General features: G+C 37.9%; 1 protein-coding gene across 3 annotated transcripts in view; it reads left to right on the forward strand.

Annotated features, from left to right (window-relative positions):
• Positions 1–25,256, forward strand: part of Sax (type I BMP receptor saxophone) — a 136,527-nt gene that overhangs the window by 22,879 nt on the left and 88,392 nt on the right. For all 3 annotated transcript variants that reach the window (XM_076784213.1, XM_076784212.1, XM_076784214.1), the window contains exon 5: positions 14,196–14,836. In XM_076784213.1, coding sequence (XP_076640328.1) covers positions 14,196–14,836 — 641 coding nt within the window. The remainder of the gene's footprint in view (positions 1–14,195; positions 14,837–25,256) is intronic.

The raw sequence follows: 25,256 nt of genomic DNA on the forward strand, positions 1-25,256 counted from the left end.
ATTCTTTTACTCCACGTATTTCCCTAATTTACTCATATATTTATCTTCAAAGAAATCTGTACTGCTGACTACTGTCATGTCATCTATATGCACCCCGCAGTATAAATAATTGTTTCCTTCTACTATATAGAACAGATAGGGATCATGCACACACTGCTTTAACCTTATCTGCAAAAGAGTGTTAGTTATATACTTATTCCAACACCTACTTGCTTGCTTGAACCCATAAATGCTCTTTTTTAGTCTGCAAACTTGTCCATTTTTCCTTTCATCACTATCAGGCATCTCCATGTACACTTCTTCATCCAAAGTACCGTGTAAAAATGCAGTTTTAACATCATAAACCTTTATTTTTCTCTTCTTCTCTCCACATATACTGAACATTAGTCGTATTGTTTCCATCCTAACTGTCGGTGAAAACGTTTCCTCATAATCGAATCCTGGTCTTTGAGCGCAACTCACTGCAACTAGTCGTGCCTTGTGTCTCCGCTCCAGCGTTTCATAATTTTCTTTCACGTTAAAAATCCATTTGCATTTTATAACTTTTTTATTTTCCGGTCTACTCACCAAATCCCACACCTGATGTTTTCGTAACGATTCCAACTCACTTTCCATAGCTTCTTTCCATTTCTCCCATTCCGGTGACTGTTTCGCTTCCGTCACTGTACTTGGAATTTTTTCATCAACACTTCTCATTGCTTTTTGGTTTTTTATCCTCGCAGACCTTCTCACCCCTCTTTCTTCATCCAACTTCTTTTCCTCTTGTTTTCTTAAATATTTATTTAATATTATAGCTTCTTTCGTTAAACCTTTTGGTCTTCCCACTCTTCTGCTTGTCGTTGGTTCTTCTTGCTCTGTAGTCTCTTCCCGATTCTCATTGTTTTCTTCTTCCGTAGTATCTTCATTGTTAAGAAATTCAATCCTAGCATCTTCGTAGTCACTGTCCCCTTCTTCACTCATTCTTCCTTCTTCCTCCATCCCAGTTCTTATTTGTCTCTCTTCTTCAACGTTTTCTTCAGTAAACTCGTTACCATCTTCATCTCCCTCGATATCTAATGTTATAGTAATTAGGTTCTTATCACCATCACTCTTACTTTCTTTGTAGTGTAACAAGTTCGATCCATTTTTTCCTTCATCAAACCTTACATCAAAGTCGCACTTTATATTCTTTGTTTCTGGTATGTATACCCGATAAGTATTATTATCGTTGTATCCCATAAAAATCCCTTTTATCGTTTTTACGTCGAACTTCCTTCTATGTCCTCCTTTATTCAGCAAATAAGCTATGCATCCGAATCTTCTCATGTGCCTTATGTTAGGTTGTTTTCCATACCAAACTCGTATGGTGTTTTATCATGTACTCGCGACTTCACCCGATTTCGTATGTATACCGCTGCATTCGCTGCTTCTCCCCAAAACATAAGATTTAATTTTGAATCAGCCAACATCGTTCTGCTTGTCTCAATGATTGTCCTGTTGACTCTTTCAGCAATCCCATTACACTCTGGTGTCATCGGGGGACTTAACTCATGTTTAATTCCTTTTGAATTAAACCAATTCTTCAAATTTCTTCCGAGATACTCACCACCATTATCCGACCTGATTCTCTTTAATCTTTGTTTCGTTTGATTTTCTTTCAATATTATTACTCTCTTCAACTCTTCTGCAGCTTCACTCTTATCCCCTAGCAGCTGTATAAACATCATTCTCGAATAATCATCAACTATACTTAGTATGTAATTTTTCTTACCATACGATGCGGGTTTAATTGGACCTATTAAGTCTGTATGCCACAGTTCCATAATTCGTTTCGTTCTCCCTACTTCGCGTCGTGGATGTGACTTCTTACAAGCCTTACCTTCCACGCACGATTCACATACCTTTTTCCACGTACCATCCATTCCCAATGCTAGATTTTTTCTTCTCATTTCTTCTATGACGTCTTTATTTGCATGTCCTAGTCGTTTATGCCATATTTCATTACTCGTTGACACTGTCGCAGTCTTCTCATCATCTATAGATGTCCTTACATAGTATGCATCTTGTATTCTCACTGCTTCCATTTGAATTCCATCCGACTTGTTATAAATTATTGCACCATATTTATTAAACCTTACATCATAGCCATGGTCAGTTATCTTCGCAACTAAAAGTAAATTCGAACTTAACTCTGGCACACACAATACATTTTATAACTTTACACTATTATTGCTCGAAGCTTATCTCACAACGACATTACCAATGCCCTTCGAGGTTAATACCTTTCCATCTTTGTCTGCCATACTAATCCGTCTTTCTTCTTGAACAAAATTACTACATATTAATTCATCATAAGTCATGTGACTCGTAGATCCCGAATCTAACAGCCATACACGACAATTATTGCTCTCACACACATCATTCTTATCAATCTCACTCACCTCATACAATTTTTCCTCTTTTTTAGTTTCGCTTAATTGCATATCATTCTCATACATCTCACTCACCTCATACAATTTGTTTTTCTTTTTTGAAATTTCGCTTACACTCATCACTGCTTCTTCATATGTTTTTAATGTGGTTTCGCCTCTGCCACGAAGTTGTCTTTCATTTCGTCCACGATATCCGCTCTGAAGATTCTCTCCTGATCTTCTTCTCATTGATGGAGCATTTCTCTTCCGTTCACGGCAATCCGCCGCAATGTGGTTAAATCTTGGCAGTTAAAGCATTTTTTGCTTCGTTTACAATCGGCTGCCATGTGTCCTTTAATACCACAATTGTAACAATTACCATCTGTCTTGGCTCCTTCTTTTACCTTCCTCACTATTTCGTAGTCTTTGTTCGCCCTCTGTTCCTTTCTCTTTACTCTTCTGAGTTCCTCCTGGTTTAACGCGAATCTGATATCATTTACTGATATATTCCTCTGCGATTCGAGTATTCTCACATTAGGGTCATATTCAGGCCGAAGTCCTCGTAATATATGTATACATTTTTAGTTCATATTCCTCAATGTCTCTTCCAAGTTGAATGCATTGATTTTTCAAACCTTCTGCCCTGTTTATAAAGGCATCAACTGTTTCATCCCTCGCCATCTTGATGTTTGACAGGTCGTTAAGCGATCTCGCTTTTATTTCTTCTGTTTCGGCGGCCATATCTAATTTGATCTTTGACCACAATTTATCAGCACACTTCTCACTACTATATTTCATCAATTGTCCCTTACTCATTGTATTAATCATCACAGTTCTAGCAGCATAGTTATTGTCATCCCACTTGTCCCAAGATTTCAGTTTTTCCTCGTAGTTAGCCACTCCTGCACTTGGTTTTTCTACCGGTTTTACACCAATAACTTTTTTCCAAAGCTTTTTTGACCGTAAAACTCCTTCTATTTTTTCCTCCCATGTAAAATAGTTTTTATTGTCAAGCGGTTCAACATTCACAATATTCCACGTATCGCCCATCTTCGCACAAATTCTTCAATTCACTTTCTCGAATACTCTCATGAAACGTTCTCAGGAACCACGCTCTGCTACCAATTGAGGTTGGATAAACTGAACGAGTATTTATTATGAATAACTATTTGTACAAATTACATATATCAATGACGTTTCGCTCTATACATCTTCTCTCTCACAACGCTCGCTTACAAGTAGCCAGTTTCACACACGTCGCTCTTTCGTTCACTCTTCAATCATAAAGTATACAAACTATTTAGATCATACACTCGTGTCACACTCATCCCGCATACAAAACATCATTCACTTCACATCTATAATAACCAGTACCACAGGAGCAACGCGTCGACAGATAGTTTACCTTTTTCTTTAGAGCTACTACGTTTGTTTCTTTTAGCTGGTCTTTTTCTGGACACTTGTACCAGATCTTCTCTAGCGGGAGCTTTATCGTTTCCTGTGATCTCTACATTTTCATTATCATTATTTATGCTTTATAGGTTAGACAAGGATAACGGTCGTTTATTACTCGGTGTTGATTTATCTATTTCTTCCGTCTGTATGCGAGGTTCGTCAAGATGTGCATCTAAAGATACGTCCAATGTTGACGCGTTGTTATTGCTCATTACTTTTAATTTGCCTGTAGGCATCGTTGGGATAATCTCTGGCTCGTCAGTTCCTCTGTTGAGCTCGCATTGTTTGGCAAGGTGACCGTGCTGTTTACATAGGAAGCATAACGATGTTTCGGTTGCAAAGTACATATACAGGGTGGGCCAGTAACTATTAGCACCTCAGATATCTTGGAAACTATAAGTTTCACAGAAATGTTTGCTAAAGTAAATTGCACAGTACGAAGGGCGCTATTGGGTGGCGATAATAGTTTTTTTGCAGGTGGAGGTACTTCGGACATTTGAAGGTCACATCCATTTTTTTAAATGGATCGGTATGTTTTTGCTTCCGTATCACGATAGAGGATCTTAAAACGAGTTCAACGACCTATTACACAAGGTCATTGAAGGTCATAGAAAGTAGAGAAAGGCGATAATACTTACGGTTTTGGTAGTAAATGAAACATACGTATTGTCAACAGTAGAGGAATGCGTAATGCTTACCGTTTACTTCACTGAGAATAAACACTGCTTGAAGGACACTTTAATAGTTTGCAGAGTAAGATAAACATCATAAGATTAGTATCGATAAATCGGTCAATCCGGCACGATGTATCCGTTTGAAGAGCAGGTTGATATGCTTCTTATTTATGGCGAATGCCAACAAAATTCTGTAAGGGCGAAAAACTTGTATGCTGAACAATATCCACATCGGTCTCAGCCTTCGCGTCAAACATTTAAAAATGTGTATGATAAACTTAGGCAAACCGGTAGTTTAAGTGTTCGTAAAAGTGAACGCCAGAAACGAGTAATTAACGAAGAAATGGAAATCGGTGTGCTCGCTAGTGTGTCTAGAAATTCTCATATTAGTTCGCGACAAATTGAACGCGAATCTGGCATTAGTAGGAGGAGCGTACTTCGCATTTTGCACCGTCACAAATTTCATCCGTATCATGTTAGCCTTAACCAAGAATTGCATGGGAACGACTTCATGAATCGCGTTGAGTTTTGTCGATGGGCTATTCGTCAGATTCAAAACAATGAGCTTTTTTTTAATACCGTCTTATTTACTGATGAAGCAACATTCACAAATCACGGGAATGTTAATTTGCATAACATGCATTTATGGGCAGCGGAAAATCCACATTGGCTGCGACAGGTTGAACATCAAAAATAATGGTCTGTGAATGTATGGTGCGGTATCATAGGTGATCAAATTATTGGACCTTATTTTATCAATGGAAATTTGAATGGCAACGTCAATGCTAATTTTATTAAGGATACATTGGGTCTTTTGCTAGAAGAGTTACCTTTATTTACACGACAAACCATGTGGTATCAACATGATGGATGCCCAGCACATTATTCATCGATTGCGCGAAGGGAACTCGATGAAAAATTTCGAAATCGTTGGATTGGACGCGGCGGTCCAATATCGTGGCCAGCTCGTTCACCAGACATAACACCTTTAGATTTCTTTCTGTGGGGAACACTGAAAGAGAAAGTGTACAAAGAAGTACCAACTACATCTCACGATATGCAACAGCGAATTATTGCAGCCTGTGCATCAATAAGTTCTGACGCTGTAAGACTTGCAAGTCAATCAATCGTAAAAAGAATCCAACGGTGCATTGACAGTGATGGTCATCATTTCGAACACCTATTATAAACATGTTTCATTTACTACCAAAACCGTAAGTATTATCGCCTTTCTCTACTTTCTATGACCTTCAATGACCTTGTGTAATAGGTCGTTGAACTCGTTTTAAGATCCTCTATCGTGATACGGAAGCAAAAACATACCGATCCATTTAAAAAAATCGATGTGACCTTCAAATGTCCGAAGTACCTCCACCTGTAAAAAAACTATTATCGCCACCCAATAGCGCCCTTCGTACTGTGCAATTTACTTTAGCAAACATTTCTGTGAAACTTATAGTTTCCAAGATATCTGAGGTGCTAATAGTTACTGCCCCACCCTGTATACGGTATTGTGTATCTTCAAAGGTTAGTAGTATTGACTCCGGAATTTTATCAAGACATTCGGATTCCACGTACACCTGTCGCCGGAAGCTCAAAATGTGAGTGAAACCGGGCTCTGATATCCCTGCTCGTAAGAAACTAATTTGAGAAGCTGATTTGATTCCAGTTTTCTTCAACTCCGTTACAATCGCATCATGGGGGATGACCGGGCAGACATTTGATATGATGACTCTTTTAAGTCTTGTTATGAGTGGCCTCATTTCTAGAGAATGACCCTGAACGACAATTTGTTTATGGTTGCTAGTGAGGTTTTCCGCTAGTTCCTTGCTTGAAAGGAATACACATATCCGACCGTTGGAAATTTTGGATGCAAATCGAATTTCATTAGAGTTTATTAGATTACCTAAACTAGCTAGATATTCCTTAATAGGAAGTCCTTCTTTCGCTTCGATGATGATAGCTTGATCCTTTTTTGGGAAGATACTAGTAGATGTCACTGTAGCGTAGGATTTCTGGGTTTGCGTAGACGAGGTCGGTTGTGGCATCTTTGCTGGAGATTCCATCTTAGAGGATTGTAACATCGATGCATTGACCCTTGTAGAATGCATTGCACATTAGTGCAATTGTTTATATAAAAAATTTCTTAGATCTCTTATGGATTTTGGCACTTTAACTCTGAGAAACACTGTAACACTGAGAAAACGTCACCAGCGATACGTCCCTTAAAGCCCGAGGCTTACACGCGTACGTTTGTGAACATTGAATCAAGGTACGTCTGTTCGCCACGAACGTTCGTGAAAGACTCCCTTTTTCGAATTGTAAACGGATTACGGAAGGATTTACGGTAAGGGATTGTTTCACAATCCGTTCTCGTATTGATTCCTTTCCTCAATTACGATTTCTTTGGTTTAAATTGTATACGGGTTATGGAAGAATTCACGGTAAGGGATTGTTTCACAATCCGTCCTCGTATTGAGTCCTTCCTTTTCCACGTTTATAATTTCTTCGAAAGTTCGAATAACTCGTAACTATTCGGTCGTATTGGCGTTTGCGTGGAGGGAGGTCGTATGCCCATGTGTTCCCTGCCGGTTCCAGATTAACCCTAGGTTTACGGACACTCGTTGCGCACATTACTATTGTAATTCGCTCTGTTAACAGTTACATTAAAATGCAATTTTTCTTTTAATTCGAGTGTATATTCATATCATTACATCAATTAAATCCAACGTAAATTGCTAACAAATAATATTTATGAGTTCTGTAACGTTAGGTTTAGAATCTTAATGTGTCAAATTGACGTATTCCGTAAACCTAGTGTTAAGAGTGACGGCCGAGCACGGACAATCAAAAATGTTCGCTCGAAGGGAGAAACCTCCGAAGAGCGGCACTGTAGACGTTTTTTGAGTCCGTCTTTGTCCAATTTAAAATTGTCGTACCTTTTCTTGACACGCGCGTCGAAACTTTTGTTCGAAATTGTGCGTTACGTGGTCGATCGCGTGATGTTTCGAAAAAACCCCGAGAGCGACAGTTTTTCTATCCCGTACTGTTTTCGCGTAGCGGACACGATGACCGAGGAACCTCTGGTCTCTTACATACACCGAAAAAGCAATACCGGGTGACGAATTTTATTCTACTTTAGAATACATCGAATTAACGCGATATCTAAACACTATATGAGTCATTATTATTAAAATGATGAATTATAAGTTCACATTCCTGTAATAACGTTTGTTTCATATTTAAATTATTATTTAGTCAGAAGACTGCTTTTAATTGATACATCGTCATTTGACTGACTTCAAAGAATAGAAAAACTTATGAAAAAGGAATATTATGTAGCATTTGTTTAAAAAAACGCGATATTAATATACTATACGATTTTGAATGTGAGAACGATTTAGCGTACAATATGATAATCATTTTTCTCATCAAAATATTATTCTTTGTGTGAACAATTACTAACAAGGAGAGGTCCCGAGGCCTGACGCTCACTTTTTGGTGAGGTTTCGCTCAATAATAGATATTAAGCTACTGAATCGAATGGTACCCGGTTTTGGGCGTAGACGACATATAGTTTTTGAGATATTTAACATTAAAGTTATTACAAGTACTCATCTACAGAAATAGAATTATGTTCACCAGTAGCCAGTGTGGCGTGGTTGATAAGGTATCTGCCAGTAAGTGCAAACTTCTTTTGCTGCAGATTTGAATCCTGTTAGAACAAATGTTTTTTACGTTTTTAATCTGACGTTAAATGTGATATTATATCTTTAACTGATCTTTGAATATATATTTTTTCTAAAAGTTGAATTTGATTGTTATTTTCAATGTACGAAATACATGGATCCAGATCGTACTCTTTGTAAAAATAGTCAAAACAAGAGTTTCAGCCACTACGTGCATGATAAAGTAAATATGTATATACATGGTCTTTTTGTAATTGTACTTATTTTATAGCAAATTCCAATATACTTATTCTTCGCTTACATTTTATGAATGTAAATGAAACAGCCTTTCCACCAGAGCTAAACACAAAATTTAGTAATTTCTGTGAAAACAAAACTTTCATTGGATGTTCGTGGTGCCTGTAATTTGTATGTTTTGACTGTTTTTACGAAAAGTACCATCTAGATTCATGTACTTCGTACATTGAAAATAATAGTTAAATTCAATTTTTAGAAAAAAAAATATATTCGAAGGTCAGTCAAAAATATGATATCACATTTAGCGTACGATTAAAAAATGATTGATAAAAGTAAAAATAAATGTACTCTAATAGGATTCGAACCTGCGGGGAATGAAGTTTGTTGCGCTTGCACGTACTGTCCTCCGCTGACTTGAAGTCCCGTGGCAGGAATGCGAGAAAAGTAGAAGGTATACACCTATTTCCACGTTCACATTGAACTCTGGTTCGCTATTCGTCGCGGCAGTTACACACACATCTGGACTGCCTAAGAGCAAGGGAGCAAGATAGATAAATGGGCGGTCCGACTCCTCTTGCCCCTGTGCCGTCCCGCGGGACTTCAAGTCAGCGGACCACAGTAGACAACTTATCAACCACGCCACGAGGCTACTGGTGAACGCAATTCTATTTCTGTAGATAAGTAACTGTAATAACTTTAATGGTTATAACTAGGGGTATAAAATTCCCTATGCTACGTGGCCAGCCGGGGCCAGCCGCTTGCTTGTACAATCTGTCGCTGAGGTAGGAGAATATCAGGAGGCGGGGTTGGAATCGCCGACTAGTGGGGTCGGATGGCAGCGGTCGCACTTCCACCTTTCCCTCGGCTAAAAGAGGCCGTGAATCCGGAAGGGCTCTATGGATGCACTAGTCCCTACCGGTGACTGGATATCCACGTTTCGTGGTCTCGTATACCACGACGTCGGGACTGTAGATTGAATGGTGCAGTGGGCGTCAAAGACAGCTGCGGGCGTACTTCGCTTTAACGCGTTCCGATGGCGGAATTAAAGGGGTTACAAAAATCGAGAATCGCTCCGTATCGGTTCGGGTGCTCTGCTCTCTTATCGGCAGATCAGGCCATCTAACGGACTCGAACGATCTCCCTGACATCGTGCCGCGCTCGCCATTTATACCCGACGCGCACCGTTCGCTCTGCGAGAGCGCGCGTTATGCCGTCAGCCATCTGGCGGTGGTAGCGGGTGTTACGCGTTGCGCGTCGTGTCGGCGGCCACCTGGCGGTGGTCTAGAGCGCGCGCGCGAGAGAGAGAGTAGTTAGCGACCCACGGTCGGCGAATTTGCCGCTACAGTCTTTTAGTGTGAACCTTTGAAAAAATCAATTTTTCTTTTGCATTTTCTCAGAGAATATAATTTGAAATATATATCTGCAAAATCTTATGTCTGAACTTATGTCATTATTATAGGGATACAAAACATTAAAAGAGTTATTCTCGAAACTATGTTTATCAGAACTGTGTCCATGATATCTCAAAAATCTACTTGACTAATTGATTTAAAATTTTAGGTTCACCTTCAGTACATGTGTAACTATAGCATGTACTAAAATGAATTTTTTATATTTCTTTAGGCCCCTGAAATTAAAAAAATATGAAAAAATCGATAATCAAATTTCAAAGTATTGTATACTTTGCATGCATTCATACGTTGGTGTTGAGTGTCGTTGGGATGACGGATTGTAAAGCCGTCGATTCAGATGCGCTATCTCCACAAACAGATTAATATTATGGAGTCACGTTGAAATAATGAATGATACATGAGGATTCGTGGTGATTAGAAAACTGTTCATTAATGCGATGCTGTATAACAATAACATATTGTCTGAAATTGATGTGCATTAACCGGAGGTATTCGAATAATTGCCTTGTTCAGTAAGCGTAGAGGATGAACTAATCGTGGAAGTCGAGGAAAATTTTGACGTAGGAAATTTTTTGACTATGCCCATATATGGGTGCCTACAAACCGGAGCTTTATGACCCTACCTGGGTTATTGCGGAACCCAGCGTTGTAACCATCGAGCTACAACGGTCGAATTCCGATGAGTTACAAAAATGTTTTTCGTTTTAAGACAATAATAATGGGAGGAAAGTTTGTACTTTGATGACTCAGCAATCGGATATAACCAAACATATTGATTAAAAATCTTTCACATTTTTTCATTTGTTATGAGTCAGGGTCGTGCATCGCGCGTGGTCGGCGAGAGTGAAAAAGAGTGTGATTTCCAACGGAATATGGTATCAATTTGTTAATGAGGTGCACGGATCTGAGGCTCATCCCGGGAGGAAGAACGAACGTGCCCCTCCCCCCGATACCTCCGCCGCGGATGCCAGGTCACCCAATGACCGCGGTTCCGGGGCTGCCTTCGGTGCCCGGGCCCTTTGCAGCGAGCACCTGCAAACTCCAGGGGCGGCCCGTCATCTCTCCAGCCACCGATGTGGTGATCAGAGGAGAGTGCTGACGGGCCGCCCCTCGTCTTGGTGGTACACCAAGAGTAGGGAAGGGGGGGGGGAGTGGAAGGAATAAGGAAGGAGGAAGGTGGGAGAGACATGGAGGCGAAGGTCGCCTCTCCCTGGGTCCCCTCCGGCCCCTCCCTCTTCGAGCGGGGTGCGTGGCCAGCTCGCACCCCCGCTCGGCGGCTTCCTTCTGCGAGGTAGTCATGTCGCAGAAGGAGGCTACCACTTGCCATACCCTCTCGTTGACCGTCATTTTACCCATTATCGTGGCCAGCGAGAGGTTCCGCCCAACTTCCTGCTCCAGGACACGGCGCTCATCTGCCCACACTGGGCAAGTTTCCAGCGTGTGCTGCGCCGTGTCCTGGACATCACCACAATGGTGGCACACCGTCGTCGCCTTCTTCCCGATTCGATACAAGTAAACACCAAAGCAGCCATGCCCGGTGAGCACCTGTGTGGATACGGACGAATCTGATTTGAAACCAGGGAGCCGTAGGAGGGTGAAACATGAACGAACTCGATGCGAAATCGAGGAACCACTAGGTTGCAAGAATTCGTATTTGAATGAGTCTGATGCGAGATCAGGGAGCCGCAGGAAATGTTAGTTGGCCGCGTTACTTTAAAATATTAAATGTAATATAACTCGAGCGGTAAAGTTATATTATTGTGGGAACATTTAACTATAATCGCTTAGTATAATAATGATTTTAAGAAGTTGAGCAATTTTGTTTAATAATGAATACTATATATATTTTTAAAGAAAGAAGTTCTGTAAAAATATTTAGTGTAAACTATATCGCGGATAAAGAAAATTAGAATTACTTAAATGATTTCGCGGTGTTAACGCACTGTCGATACGGGATTAAGAACGGTTGAAAATAAAAAGTCGTAATAAAATTTATACCGATTCGCGGATTCTATATGGTTAACTGTGATACTCAAGGGAATTTAGTCCGATCTCATGAGAAGCAACCGACTATCAGAAATGTAAACAGCGAAACAGGCGATGTGATGTTAATTCTAAACTTAACTATACGATTCTGATTCTCCGAGTAGCGAGATCGCAGGGTTTATGCAGGGTGTTCGGCTACTTCTGGGAAAAATATAGTGGAAAATTTTAGAGGCCAAAATAAGACGAAAATTAAGAATATTGAATTATGATTGAGGCTTCGTTAAAAAGTTATTGAAGTTTAAAGCTCCGCCTGTAAGACGGTAATCTGCGTAACAGCTGTATGCGCACACCACGTTTCGGCAGGTCGGTCCTAGTGGTTCTCACGCAGCATGAAAAATTCTACTTATCGACGTATCGACAGCCTTAGAGTTTTGTGCCCAGTCATTGAACGAGATTCAACCTCGTCCAAAACTCGTCCGACAAGATTTTTACAGAGAGAGTCCGAATACCACTTCCAATACATAATGCTGTGCACAAAAATCACCCACATACGAGCATACATACCCCACAATTGTTCACAGTGTCCACGAGTGTCTACAAATAATCCTTTCAGATCTTCACCAGTAGCCCATTAAATAAACCCGCACAGTGATTATGTTATCCGTGAGCGTCCATATGTCTGCGATCAACGAAGAAATGGCGGTTGTTGAATGCAGGGGTGCATAAAATGTGGTCGCTGATCGAATAAACTCTGATTCTACATCAATAAATAATTTTATGTAAAACTTGTATTTCTAATAAGAAAAATAATTTAACAAAACTTTTGTTTTATTATTTACTTGGTTTATTTATTTGAAAATAGTAAATCAATAGAGTTTTGTGATTAGCTAAATTATATTGTGTGCTGCTCATTGTGCATCTAAGTAGCTTGGACCTGATCGGCCTTTGTTTCTCCGAACCACATCGATCGATGGCACTATTAGCTTCTAGTATCGTTACATTGTTCGACGTGTACGCAAATCGATGCGAGAATTTCATTTATCCTCAGATTCCTTTTTACATTTTTAAATTTAAATATATTTGAAAAATTAATAACAGTTCTATTAGTATGGAACTCGTAGAATGTGGAATGAACCATCGCAGACAGGATAATCATGGTGCGCGTACACATTAACACTTGCGAATAACATAATCGCAGTGCGCGTTTATTTAATTACATAGTGCTTGAAAGGATTATTTGTGGACATTCGCGGATACTGTGGACAATGTGGTGCGTGTATGCTCGCGTGTGAGTGATTTTTATGCACAACATTGTATATTGGAAGTAGCATTCGCACTCTCCCTGTGAAAATTTCGTCGGGCAAGTTTTGCCTTTTGGCAACGTGAGGTGTTTGCATTCCCATAAGTGGACACAAAAATGTAAAGCTGTCGATACATCGGTAAGTAGAATTTTTCATGCTGCATGAGAACCACTAGGACCGACCTGCCGAAACGTGTTGCGCGCACACAGCTGTTACGCAAATTACCGTCTTACAGGCGGAGCTTTAAACTTTAATAACTTTCTAACGAAGCCTTAATCATCAAATTACTATTCTTGATTTTCATCTTATTTTGGCCACTAGAATTTCCCATTAAATTTTTTCTCAGCGGCAGCCGAAGACCCTGTATACTCAAAAATCTGTGACAGTGAGTTCGAGGGTTCGTTGAAGATTATCATATTTGATAATCTTTGAGTCATGTTCGTCACCGAGCAGTTGCATGTCGTGGGAACTGTCTTTACATTCCAAAGGCTAGATAAAAGTAGCAGGGCGTTTTCCTAATGTATGTAAGTGGAAGAGGAAAAATTAGAGGAACAAAACGTTCAACATAAGTAGCACATTTGAAACAAACAAAATGGCCGGAATTATGGACACTGTGAAAGGACCTTTTTTAGAAGCGACTATATTTGAAAGTATGCAGTGCCACACTTTTTAACTTTTTTTCACCCAAGAAATTTAAAATTGCCACTAAAGCATGTAGAAATAAACCTTATTTTGTCTGTAGAAAATGTTATAGTTAATTCGTAAAAAATTCTCCAAAGAAGTCCAAAAAAATACACTTCACACTAGAAGACCCCTTCAATTACATTTATACTCAACAAAGAAAAAATAAAGTAAATAAATAAAATTTATATACTCTTAAATTTAATTATTAATCAGATAATGAATACATTAGTGGATGAAATATTTTTAATTTTTATTTCAATGGAGACATTTTCCTTATCAGAAAAGTAAGACTTTATTTTTCTCTGTTTGTTTATTTTGCGTTATAAATTATTGTTAAAATATATATTGTATATATATGTTACGATAGGAATACTTGGATGGAAGGAGTTTAACTAGTGGTTCTGGATCTGGCTTACCACTGTTAGTCCAAAGAACATTGGCTAAACAAGTAGCATTAGTAGAATGCCTGGATAGTGGAGGTAATGGCGGATTTGGCGGAGAAGTTTGGAGAGGAATATGGCACGGAGAAAATGTCGCTGTAAAAATATATTTTTCACGAGATGAAGCAGCTTGGGCGCGCGAAACAGAAGTTTATTCCCAGTTGTTGCCATCGAGACACGATAATATTCTTGGCTACGTTGGAAGCGACATGACCAGTAGAGCGAGCTGCACTCAGCTTTGGCTGGTAATGCATTATCATCCAATGGGTTCACTTTACGATTATTTAAATCGATCGCCACATTCTTTGATGCATCATCAAATGCTCAGTATCTGTTTGAGTATTGTCAATGGATTACTTTATCTACATACGGAAATTCATGGAACCAGAGGGAAACCGGCTATGGCACATCGGAATCTGAAGTCTAAAAATATTCTTGTTAAAACTAACGGCAGTTGCGTGATTGCTGATTTTGCATTGGCGGTGACACAAGATCAACTGTCTACAGATAGAATCGATCTGAAACAAGGGACAAAACGTTACATGAGTCCAGAAATCCTCGAACAAACGTATGTACTATTTATTATATACTTTATTTTATAGCACGAACTTATACCGAAATGGAAGATACCGATATTTTCGGTTATACCCCTTAACCCTAAGAAAAACCAAAATTCAGGAATACCGGTATATGTATTTACCTATATTTACCGGTAATCAGCCGTATTTTGTTTCTGCCGACCAACTACTACTGGTATTATATTATTTTTTATTTCCTCAGTATATGGTTGAAAGGGTATAGCCGAATAAGGAGGGCAAATGTGCCCCCAAACCAAATTGAACGTGCGATGGTCATTCGATAGCTTATCACAAAAAAACCCTATGTGTTACTTTTTAACTTGAAATCTCGACGGTGGGGGTAGTAATGGAGTGATAACGAAAATAATGTTTTCGTACAATCTCTCTTGTCTTATTAAGTAAAAAAAATGTAAAAAAATTCAGAGATATTTCGGTTACCGGGGCACATATTTTGGAAGCTTTTAAGATTTTTTGATTGAAGAACCAATCAAGGTAGTAAAAAATAAAAAACCGCAAAAAATGCCGAAAAATGTCGATTACGCATTGAAGAAGTTGCGGAACTACTTTTATATTTTTACAGTAAACAGGTATTGTTATTATTATTATTCTCAATTTTTTTCAGATTTTTCACTTTGGTGCGCCGCAGTGAAAAAAAGTAAAAACCGATTTTTTCCTCATTTCCTGCACGTTAGAGTAACTTACAATTGGAATTTTTATGTATTTGAAGGGTTAGGCGTGTTCGTATAATATAATCACAGCGTTCGTTTTCGTAGTTCTTTATTTCTGGTAACGTCGTCCTCAAGCAACGGTTTCGAGAGAACTCTCTGTCTTGTCTTTTTACATTCTTTTCGTGGCTCTCGCCGTTTTCTTTGGTCAACCCCTTAAAAACCAATTACCAACTTCGAATTCCGCCAAATCGTACCGTCCCCCTTCTTGTGCTCGTAGCACGTTTCTTGAAGCGGGGGTGCCATTTGACGGGGGTTGCGTTTGCTGGCGAAGGTGGCAACGCCGCGGAATTTCCCAAGGTTCTAGGTCGGCAGCGTGACCAGCCGATGGTCGCTTGTCCTTGCGTCGAAGACCCTTAGGGAAACTCAGGGTTTATGGCACCAGCGATTTTCCATCGAGGCCGTTAACAAATTCCTACTACAGACATGCTTTTCTAAAAACTCTACTTGCAGAAACGGCTTTCTCAAAGATAGTTTCGCTGTTGTCCATGTGATAAACTGTGCTAGCCGTTTGCATGTCCGATACCTTCTTATACTTTGTACGGCTAGCCGCTACATATTCTTTGACATTTGAGTGTTTTATGTACTGTTCAATATTTCTACATTAAGCAGAATTACATAAGAATTGAACAAATAAAATAAAGCCAATCGTTGGACGCAATATACCCCTATCCTGATAATGAATCAACGATATTTCCAATGGCGTCGTTGGCGCAGCAGTAAAGTGTCCGGCTGTGGAACCGCTGGAAGTTTTTTGACCGTAGGTTCGGATCTCTCTTTTTGGACTTAACTATTTTTTTTTATTCGTTATTTTGTTATACCGAATTCTCAAATCTCTTTGGATTTTAACTGTTTATTATACATTGCAATAGTTTAACAATATGTATCGTTAATTATTTTGAAGATATTTTCAAATGATGTGGAGATAAGAAAATATTCCTACGCAAAAATTATATATATTCAAGATAAAAATATTTTTTAAATACTTTTAAAACATTTATAAGTAAATATAGATCATTGTTATATAGTTAACACTTGAAAAAAAATAATGAACAAAAAAAAGAAAATAGCTAAGTCCAAAAAAAAGGATTTGAATCTACGGTCGAAAACTTCCAGCGGTTCCAGAGGCGGACACTTTACTGCTGCGTCAACGACGCCACTGGAAATACCGTTGATTCATTATCAGGATATATTGCGCCCAACGGTTGGTTTTATTTTATTTGTTCAATTCTTATGTAATTCTGCTTAATGTAGAAATATTGAACAGTACATGAAACACTCATATATTGAAGAATGCATAAAAATTCCAATTGTAAGTTACTCTAACGTGCAGGAAATGAGGAAAAAATCGGTTTTTACTTTTTTTCACTGCGGCGCACCAAAGTGAAAAATCTGAAAAAAATTGAGAATAATAATAATAACAATACCTGTTTACTGTAAAAATATAAAAGTAGTTCCGCAACTTCTTCAATGCGTTATCGACATTTTTCGGCATTTTTTGCGGTTTTTTATTTTTTACTACCTGGTTCTTCAATCAAAAAATCTTAAAAGCTTCCAAAATATGTGCCCCGGTAACCGAAATATCTCTGAATTTTTTTACATTTTTTTTACTTAATAGGACAAGAGAGATTGTACGAAAACATGATTTTCGTTATCACTCCATTACTACCCCCACCGTCGAGATTTCAAGTTAAAAAGTAACACATAGGGTTTTTTTTGTGATAAGCTATCGAATGACCATCGCACGTTCAATTTGGTTTGGGGGCACATTTGCCCTCCTTATTCGGCTATACCCTTTCAACCATATACTGAAGAAATAAAAAATAATATAATACCAGTAGTAGTTGGTCGGCAGAAACAGAATACGGCTGATCATTGAATACATTAACATAATACACAGCTTTAAATAATTAAAGTATTTAAACTTTTATTGTATTTATTTATTTTTTGGGTAAATGTTTACTGTAGTGGCTTTGCCCTAAATATGTATATTTTTGGATAGTTTTTTTAAAACGGACCATACTTTAGTATTGAAAATAATATTGATCGTGGAAGGTGAAAAACTAATGTGCTTTTGCATTTTTTAAAAAAAAAAAGTGGTAAAATGTTAAGAAACTATAGTGTCTGTGAAGCGATCTCGATGAGTTTTTAGTATGTTATAGAAGATAAGATTGTGAACAACTTTTATTTGAACAATAAATTGTCGCTGGACGTCAGTTTTCGGGATATTTGCAAAAATTGTTGGTACTACTCCATTCGTTCTGCCTGTACGTGTGCTGTAGGTGCGTTGTGTCTGCAAGGGACCTCCGATTGTCTTCTGTTCACATCGGGGTGACCGACAGGCGAGCGCATATAACGGGTGGACAAAAAGATTTAATTTAACCAATTTCAATAATATACTAATCTAACAGAGCTTATGTATGGATCGTGTCAATGTAAAATGTAAAATAATGATGATATAAAATATAGCCAGACCTAACCTAATAACTAAATCTAATTAGTCATTTTAATCAATATTTTGACAATTAATTTTAGAGATTAGGTTAGGTCTGGTTAATTTGTATTTCATACTGTTATGCCGTAAGCTGCAGACGTAAGCTCATCCAAGTAGTTGCGGCGTTACAATATTAGGATGTTTATTGAGAAGGGTTAAAACACTCGGACAAAGATGTAAGGATATACTCTAAGGTTTATTCGAAAACTGGACACCGATACACTACTCACAAGACGAAAAGTAAAACTGAGCCTAGAGGGTCGGGAACCATAGATGCCAGATTCAGCACCCGGTGCGATACTCATGCATGGCAGATCACGCGTACGTGAGCTCGTGGAGTTTCGAAAAGTCGACAAAGGCAAACTGACACATGCCCTCTTTCTCGATTATTCCGAAGCTGCCCGAAGTAATTTCGGCCCGCCTCGTGGGAGTCGAGAGAGAAAGGCTCACATTTGCCTTCTCGCTCTTAACAACTGAAATCCGACCTCCCGTCTACGGCATACGATTTGGAATCTCGAGCCGTGATTTTCGACTGCCCAGGCATTTTTATTTTCCGACCTATGTAGGCGCACATAAGCAAAGTACCCATAATGGAAAAAAAATTTTGTAAAATTTATTTTACGGAAATACACGTTTTAAGACCCCCTGATCATATTTTAATTATTGAAAAAAAAGAAATTTTTTTTATTATTCCTATGTATGAGTGTACATATGTATATTATTAATACGATTGAGTATAAATGGCTGAATGAATTTAAATGGAACTTTACATTTAAGTTTTATGTTCTCATTTCAAAGTCCGATTAGTCTTTGACTATAATCAGCCCATGGATAATAATGATTATATCTCTTGTTTCATAGTTGTTCCGATACATAGGCGTAATTTATAAAAGATCTTTTAAGTGTTTCATATAAATCTTGGGAAGAATTCAATTTTATGTAAAAAAAATTAAGTAAACTTTTTCTTTATCTTCTCTAGAGAAGAAAAACTTAAATGAAATCTTATACATTATATGCTTACTTAAATCGCATTGAAAACGAATACCACAAATGTTTTAGAATAATGTGCAAAATGGTTTTACTCGCAAAGGGTTAATTGAGAAATAAATGCTTGGTAATTAAAGACAGCAGTAAGCAGCTTAACCGGCTGGGATTTTCGCTAAAACAAATTGAAAACTCGATTCTAATAAGGGAAAGTTGAAATGGTACCCGATTTTGGGTTAAGTTTTATACTTATCTTCAAAAATAGAACCAAATTCACCAATAAGTAGTATGGTGTGAATGATGGGGTGTTTGGCTGTAAGTTCGAGCTTCTTTTGCTCTGCAGGTTCGAACCCTGCTAAAAGAAATCTTTTTTTTTTTAATTATATTTTAATCGTACACTAAATGTGACATTATATTTTTGTCTGATCTTTGAATATTTTTTTTTAAAGTTGAATTTACCAATTACATTTAACATGTGTTATTTTCAATATATGAAGTACATGAATCTGGTTGGTATTTTTCGTAAAAACAGTCAAAACATAAAAATTTTAAACACCACGTACATCTAATGAAAATTCTGTTTTCACAGAAATTACAAAATTTTGTATTTAACTCTGATGGAAAGACCGCTTCATTTACATTGATATAATGTGAATGATTTTCGGATTTCGATTTACTTGTACCTCGTACTTTTTACCTTGTACTTCAGGTAAAAAGGGATATAACTGGCTAAAACAGTTTCATGATAGTACCTGCTAACTTATGTTACTGTTCTAAAATGAAACGCTATGTTTTGTACCTTTAAAAATATTCGACTATGTCCTTTTCAAAGGGTCTAGCCGAATAAGCATGGTAAAAGTGCCCCCAAACCAAATTGAACGGGGTTAATACCACTCGATAGGTGGTTCGAAGAAACCCCTTTTCCCAAAGTTTCAACCTGGTATCTCTACTACAGGGGTAATTACGGGGTGAAAATCATTTTTTGGTTTATCCTCAATATCTCCCGTTCTACTCAATTAAAGATTATGAAAAAAATCATGGTTATTCTATCGATTGATGTACATGTTTGAGAATTTTTTCAGAATTTTTGGATGCAAATTCGATTTTTAAAAAATTCGAAAATATTTTAATTTTTTGTCGAAGTTATCAAGTGACCACATTTGTTTTTATACAGTATAAAGCTCTCAAAAGAATTAGTAATCCCTAATTTTTTCAGATTTTTCGAAGGGGTGGAACGTAGTCAAAAAAATAAAAAATGATTAAAAAATAGTGAAAAAGCTTTATATTGTCTTAATTACTTACGTGACCATGCTCATATTTTTACAGCTATAGCGTAACATTATGCCTATTAATGCGTAATTTTTTCAGATTTTTTGGAAAAGTGCATTATTGTTAAATAAATATGAATTCATATTTCCTACTTCTTCATACCAAAAAAGGCCGCACATGCTTTTAAAATAGATATAATTAAAATATATTTGTTTACATACTTTGTTAACTGGTCGCTAGATGTAATTTCAAATATGTACGTGTGATACTGGACTCCTGTTGATTAGAACCACTACGGCGCGGCGCGGCAGGACGCGGCGCCGTGCATCGTGATGCGTTGATCATTTCGATAAATCATGCGCGACATTGCCAACATTTTGTCTGTATCTGAATAATATTATGTACTGATAAACATAAAGATGAGGATGAGACTAACGCAAACAATATTATAAATATAATATTTTATTATATTAAAAAGCACATAGACGCACACAACGTGGTTACAACACATAGCTATATATATGTTAGAAGTTTTGCTTTTGACGGTTCTGGGGTAAGTTCTGTGTCCTTCCTCACAGTGCTGCATTTAAGAAAATAACAGTAACCGATTTACTCGACTTCCCAGAAATGACCGAACAAAGTCTAAAAATATTTTTTACGGGATCGTATCAATTTTCCCAAGCAATATCCTATCTTGCCGAAATAATGAATGAACAAAATGAAATAAACCTCAGTTATCTAAAACAAAACGAAAATATAGTTCAATTCAAAGTGCAATCACGACATATTAATAAAAAACTGTACAAGTGCTACATAGACTATACATCAAATTCAACGGGCTACTCGGGAATTAGACGATATTTTTGCGAATGTGCAAGTGGTAACAGGACAATTGGATGCTGCTCCCATATAGCTGCGATAATTTATTATCTATCGCATGCCAGATACACTTCAAAAATAATAAAACCTGCAGAAATACTGAGTAAATTATTTGAAAGTGAAAAAGTAAATCCTGTAATGAATGATGACAGCAATGAAGATTGAAGAACAAACCGAGTTATTAATGCTGGCAATAAAAATAATAGCAGGTAAACCTTGTTTAGATCATTTATTTTAATTAAAGCAAAAATATTTAAGGAATATTTAAAAAACTTCATGTATATAATATATATTATATATATTATAATATTAATTTTATATATTATATACACAAGGATGCTGTACCAAAATGATCAACGCATCGCGATGCACGGCGCCGCGTCCTGCCGCGCCGCGCCGTAGTGGTTCTAATCAACAGGAGTCCAGTATCACACGTACATATTTGAAATTACATCTAGCGACCAGTTAACAAAGTATGTAAACAAATATATTTTAATTATATCTATTTTAAAAGCATGTGCGGCCTTTTTTGGTATGAAGAAGTAGGAAATATGAATTCATATTTATTTAACAATAATGCACTTTTCCAAAAAATCTGAAAAAATTACGCATTAATAGGCATAATGTTACGCTATAGCTGTAAAAATATGAGCATGGTCACGTAAGTAATTAAGACAATATAAAGCTTTTTCACTATTTTTTAATCATTTTTTATTTTTTTGACTACGTTCCACCCCTTCGAAAAATCTGAAAAAATTAGGGATTACTAATTCTTTTGAGAGCTTTATACTGTATAAAAACAAATGTGGTCACTTGATAACTTCGACAAAAAATTAAAATATTTTCGAATTTTTTAAAAATCGAATTTGCATCCAAAAATTCTGAAAAAATTCTCAAACATGTACATCAATCGATAGAATAACCATGATTTTTTTCATAATCTTTAATTGAGTAGAACGGGAGATATTGAGGATAAACCAAAAAATGATTTTCACCCCGTAATTACCCCTGTAGTAGAGATACCAGGTTGAAACTTTGGGAAAAGGGGTTTCTTCGAACCACCTATCGAGTGGTATTAACCCCGTTCAATTTGGTTTGGGGGCACTTTTACCATGCTTATTCGGCTAGACCCTTTAAAATCCAACCCATACTTTGTATCATACTGGCAAACGGGATCACTATTCCTTTGTTTTTAAACGGTTTGATGGTGGGGATCTCGTGACTATTGCTCGTATGTACATTAATCAAAAATTAATGTATCTACGAGCTCTTTTTTCATTACATTAGTTTAAACATTTCAATATTGCACATTGCATAATTAAATAACAATTTTTTACATTTCCCTCCTGATGGAAGAGACCACCACTTTCCCGTGGTTTCCATTGAACGGTATCGTGCACGTTATTAATTTTTATGGATCGATACAATCATTTTTTTATGCAAAATTAAGCCAAATCAAACATATAATATTTAGTTCGTCATAACAAATTGATACGGTTAACTCAAAATATATCGAGGAAAATCATTATTAATTAATTTCCGCAACTATTAATTCTACTTTTTTGTTTATGTTATAAAAATAAGAACTCTTCTTATTGAAAAATGCCACAACGTGCACGATACTGGCAAAGAGTGGACTCTCATTTTTATTTATTAATTTTCAATCTTAAAGAATTTTGATTTTGAAAAATCGTATTATTAATATGCATATGTACGCTCATACATGGGAATAATAAAAAAAAATTTCTTTTTTTTCAATAATTAAAATATGATCAGGGGGTCTTAAAACGTGTATTTCCGTAAAATAAATTTTACAAAATTTTTTTTCCATTATGGGTACTTTGCTTATGTGCGCCTACATAGGTCGGAAAATAAAAATGCCTGGGCAGTCGAAAATCACGGCTCGAGATTCCAAATCGTATGCCGTAGACGGGAGGTCGGATTTCAGTTGTTAAGAGCGAGAAGGCAAATGTGAGCCTTTCTCTCTCGACTCCCACGAGGCGGGCCGAAATTACTTCGGGCAGCTTCGGAATAATCGAGAAAGAGGGCATGTGTCAGTTTGCCTTTGTCGACTTTTCGAAACTCCACGAGCTCACGTACGCGTGATCTAGCATAGTGTGAGAAAGCACCTTCGGTGCTTTTCTGGCATCTCTGTCGGGAACGGCACGCTTTTATAATCTTTAGCTTAAGGACAATGGTGTTAGGTTTGGGCGTATGACTCGTTTGTTTTTACGCGCAAAGGAGTCAACAAGTTCGTCATCTTCTTAGAGTAACCTTACATTAACCTTATCGTTTATCGCTAACATAATCGCTATGAGTAACCTTATTTCTATGGGGGCCTACGGCATAACAGTACAAGTGCAACACCATGCGCCCAAAGTTGCTTAAAAACACTAACAATTTTGTAGGAGATTGGATGTAAGTGTGTATATTCTAATTTATTACTAGATGAAATACTATATATATATATACATTAATCCGCACAGTAGTCCGCTCGGTCCACACAATACTCTCCGGCTGCACTGTCCTTACTCTTCCACCCTTTACTTGCGACTCCCCTTGTCCTTAAAAACTAAAACCTAATCAGAGTTTCCCTGGTAGGGGAACGCTATCCCCCGCGGCCTCGCCAGGGTGCGCCTGGAAAATGTCGGCTCAAGTGGCCCGATCATAAATAACTAACTGACCTGGGCTAGGTTAAAACTACGCTATAATGTCCTTATGTCTATCTTACTAACTAACGTGCTCTTTCTCCCATACATTCCTCACTTCTACACTCGGCCATCCTGATAAGGATATCTGGCCTCAGATATCGCAGAGTTTTATTTTTTACACGTTCACTTCACTGTCACTGCATAGATCGTCGCTATTTTCGCTTATCCACGGCTTAATATGATCCGCCGCTGAGGATGTCTGTCGCGGTCCCTCATGTTCGCCGATCTTTGCCACCACGTACCGGTCATTACGTAACACTTTTATTATTTCGTACGGCCCGAAATATTTTGCAGCGAATTTTAAGCCTGGACCTTGCTGAGTCTTCCGCCTCAATTTTTCGGATTATAATTTCACCCTGCTTCGATATTAATTCTACCGCGTCCAAAAAATCTGTGTCTAATAAAAGCTCGTACGACATTAATCTATCCGGTATCACGCGAATTGTTATGCGGTAGGAATTTCCATCTATGGACGCCTCTGCTTCAAATTCGCCGACTGCTTTATTCGCTCCCGAACCTATACCCCGAAAATAAATACTACTTTTACTCAATTCAGGCACCCTCGGTTTAAGCGCATTATATTGATCGCAACGCATTAGGCATAAATCGCTACCGGTATCAATCAGGGCGGTTATCTCGCGCTTGCAAATGGATACTTTTTTAATATATTTCTTACAACATGTTCGCTGTACAACTAGGCTTTCCTCGGTCGCAGGCGTCTTCTTTTTTGGGCAATTCATCGCAATATGCCCGTACTCCCTACATTCAAAACACTTCGCTCCTTGACTTCTCCGATGACACTCGAAGGAGAGGTGATCCCGGTCGCCACAGTTGTAACACCTTTCCGACGGCGCGTTCCGTGTTTCCCATCGCTGAGATTCATCGCCTCGTCGTTGCATCACGTCGTCTCGCCGTTGAACTCCGTCATCCCGTCGTCGAAAACCGCTATCTCGGCGCTGGAATTCGTTGTCCCATCGTTAATTGTCTGACCGTCGGAACCCATATGATGCTCGCGATATTGCACCACCTCTGTGATGATTCGGACCGTCGGGTCGCTGCATTCCCGCTTCACGCCATTGCGCACTACTAGCTTTCTGCCCTTATGCCTCTGTATTAAAGCGTGTTTCTCTCTGGATAATGGGTGGTAACGTAACACCTCTAAATCCTTCTAGAAACAACGCCTTCGATCTAAATTTTTGCAATTTTTCATGGTTTCTTAAGGAATGATCCGGTATACCGTCTACAGTATTTTCTCTATATAAGCTTGGAACTCGTCCACGATATAGGCAAATATCGTATCCCCTCTACTTATCCCCACTGCGTACTGTTAGAACCCAGCACTCGCTGT

The sequence above is a fragment of the Colletes latitarsis genome, chromosome 2 (assembly GCF_051014445.1).
Source record: "Colletes latitarsis isolate SP2378_abdomen chromosome 2, iyColLati1, whole genome shotgun sequence".
NCBI classification, from domain to species: Eukaryota; Metazoa; Arthropoda; class Insecta; order Hymenoptera; family Colletidae; genus Colletes; species Colletes latitarsis.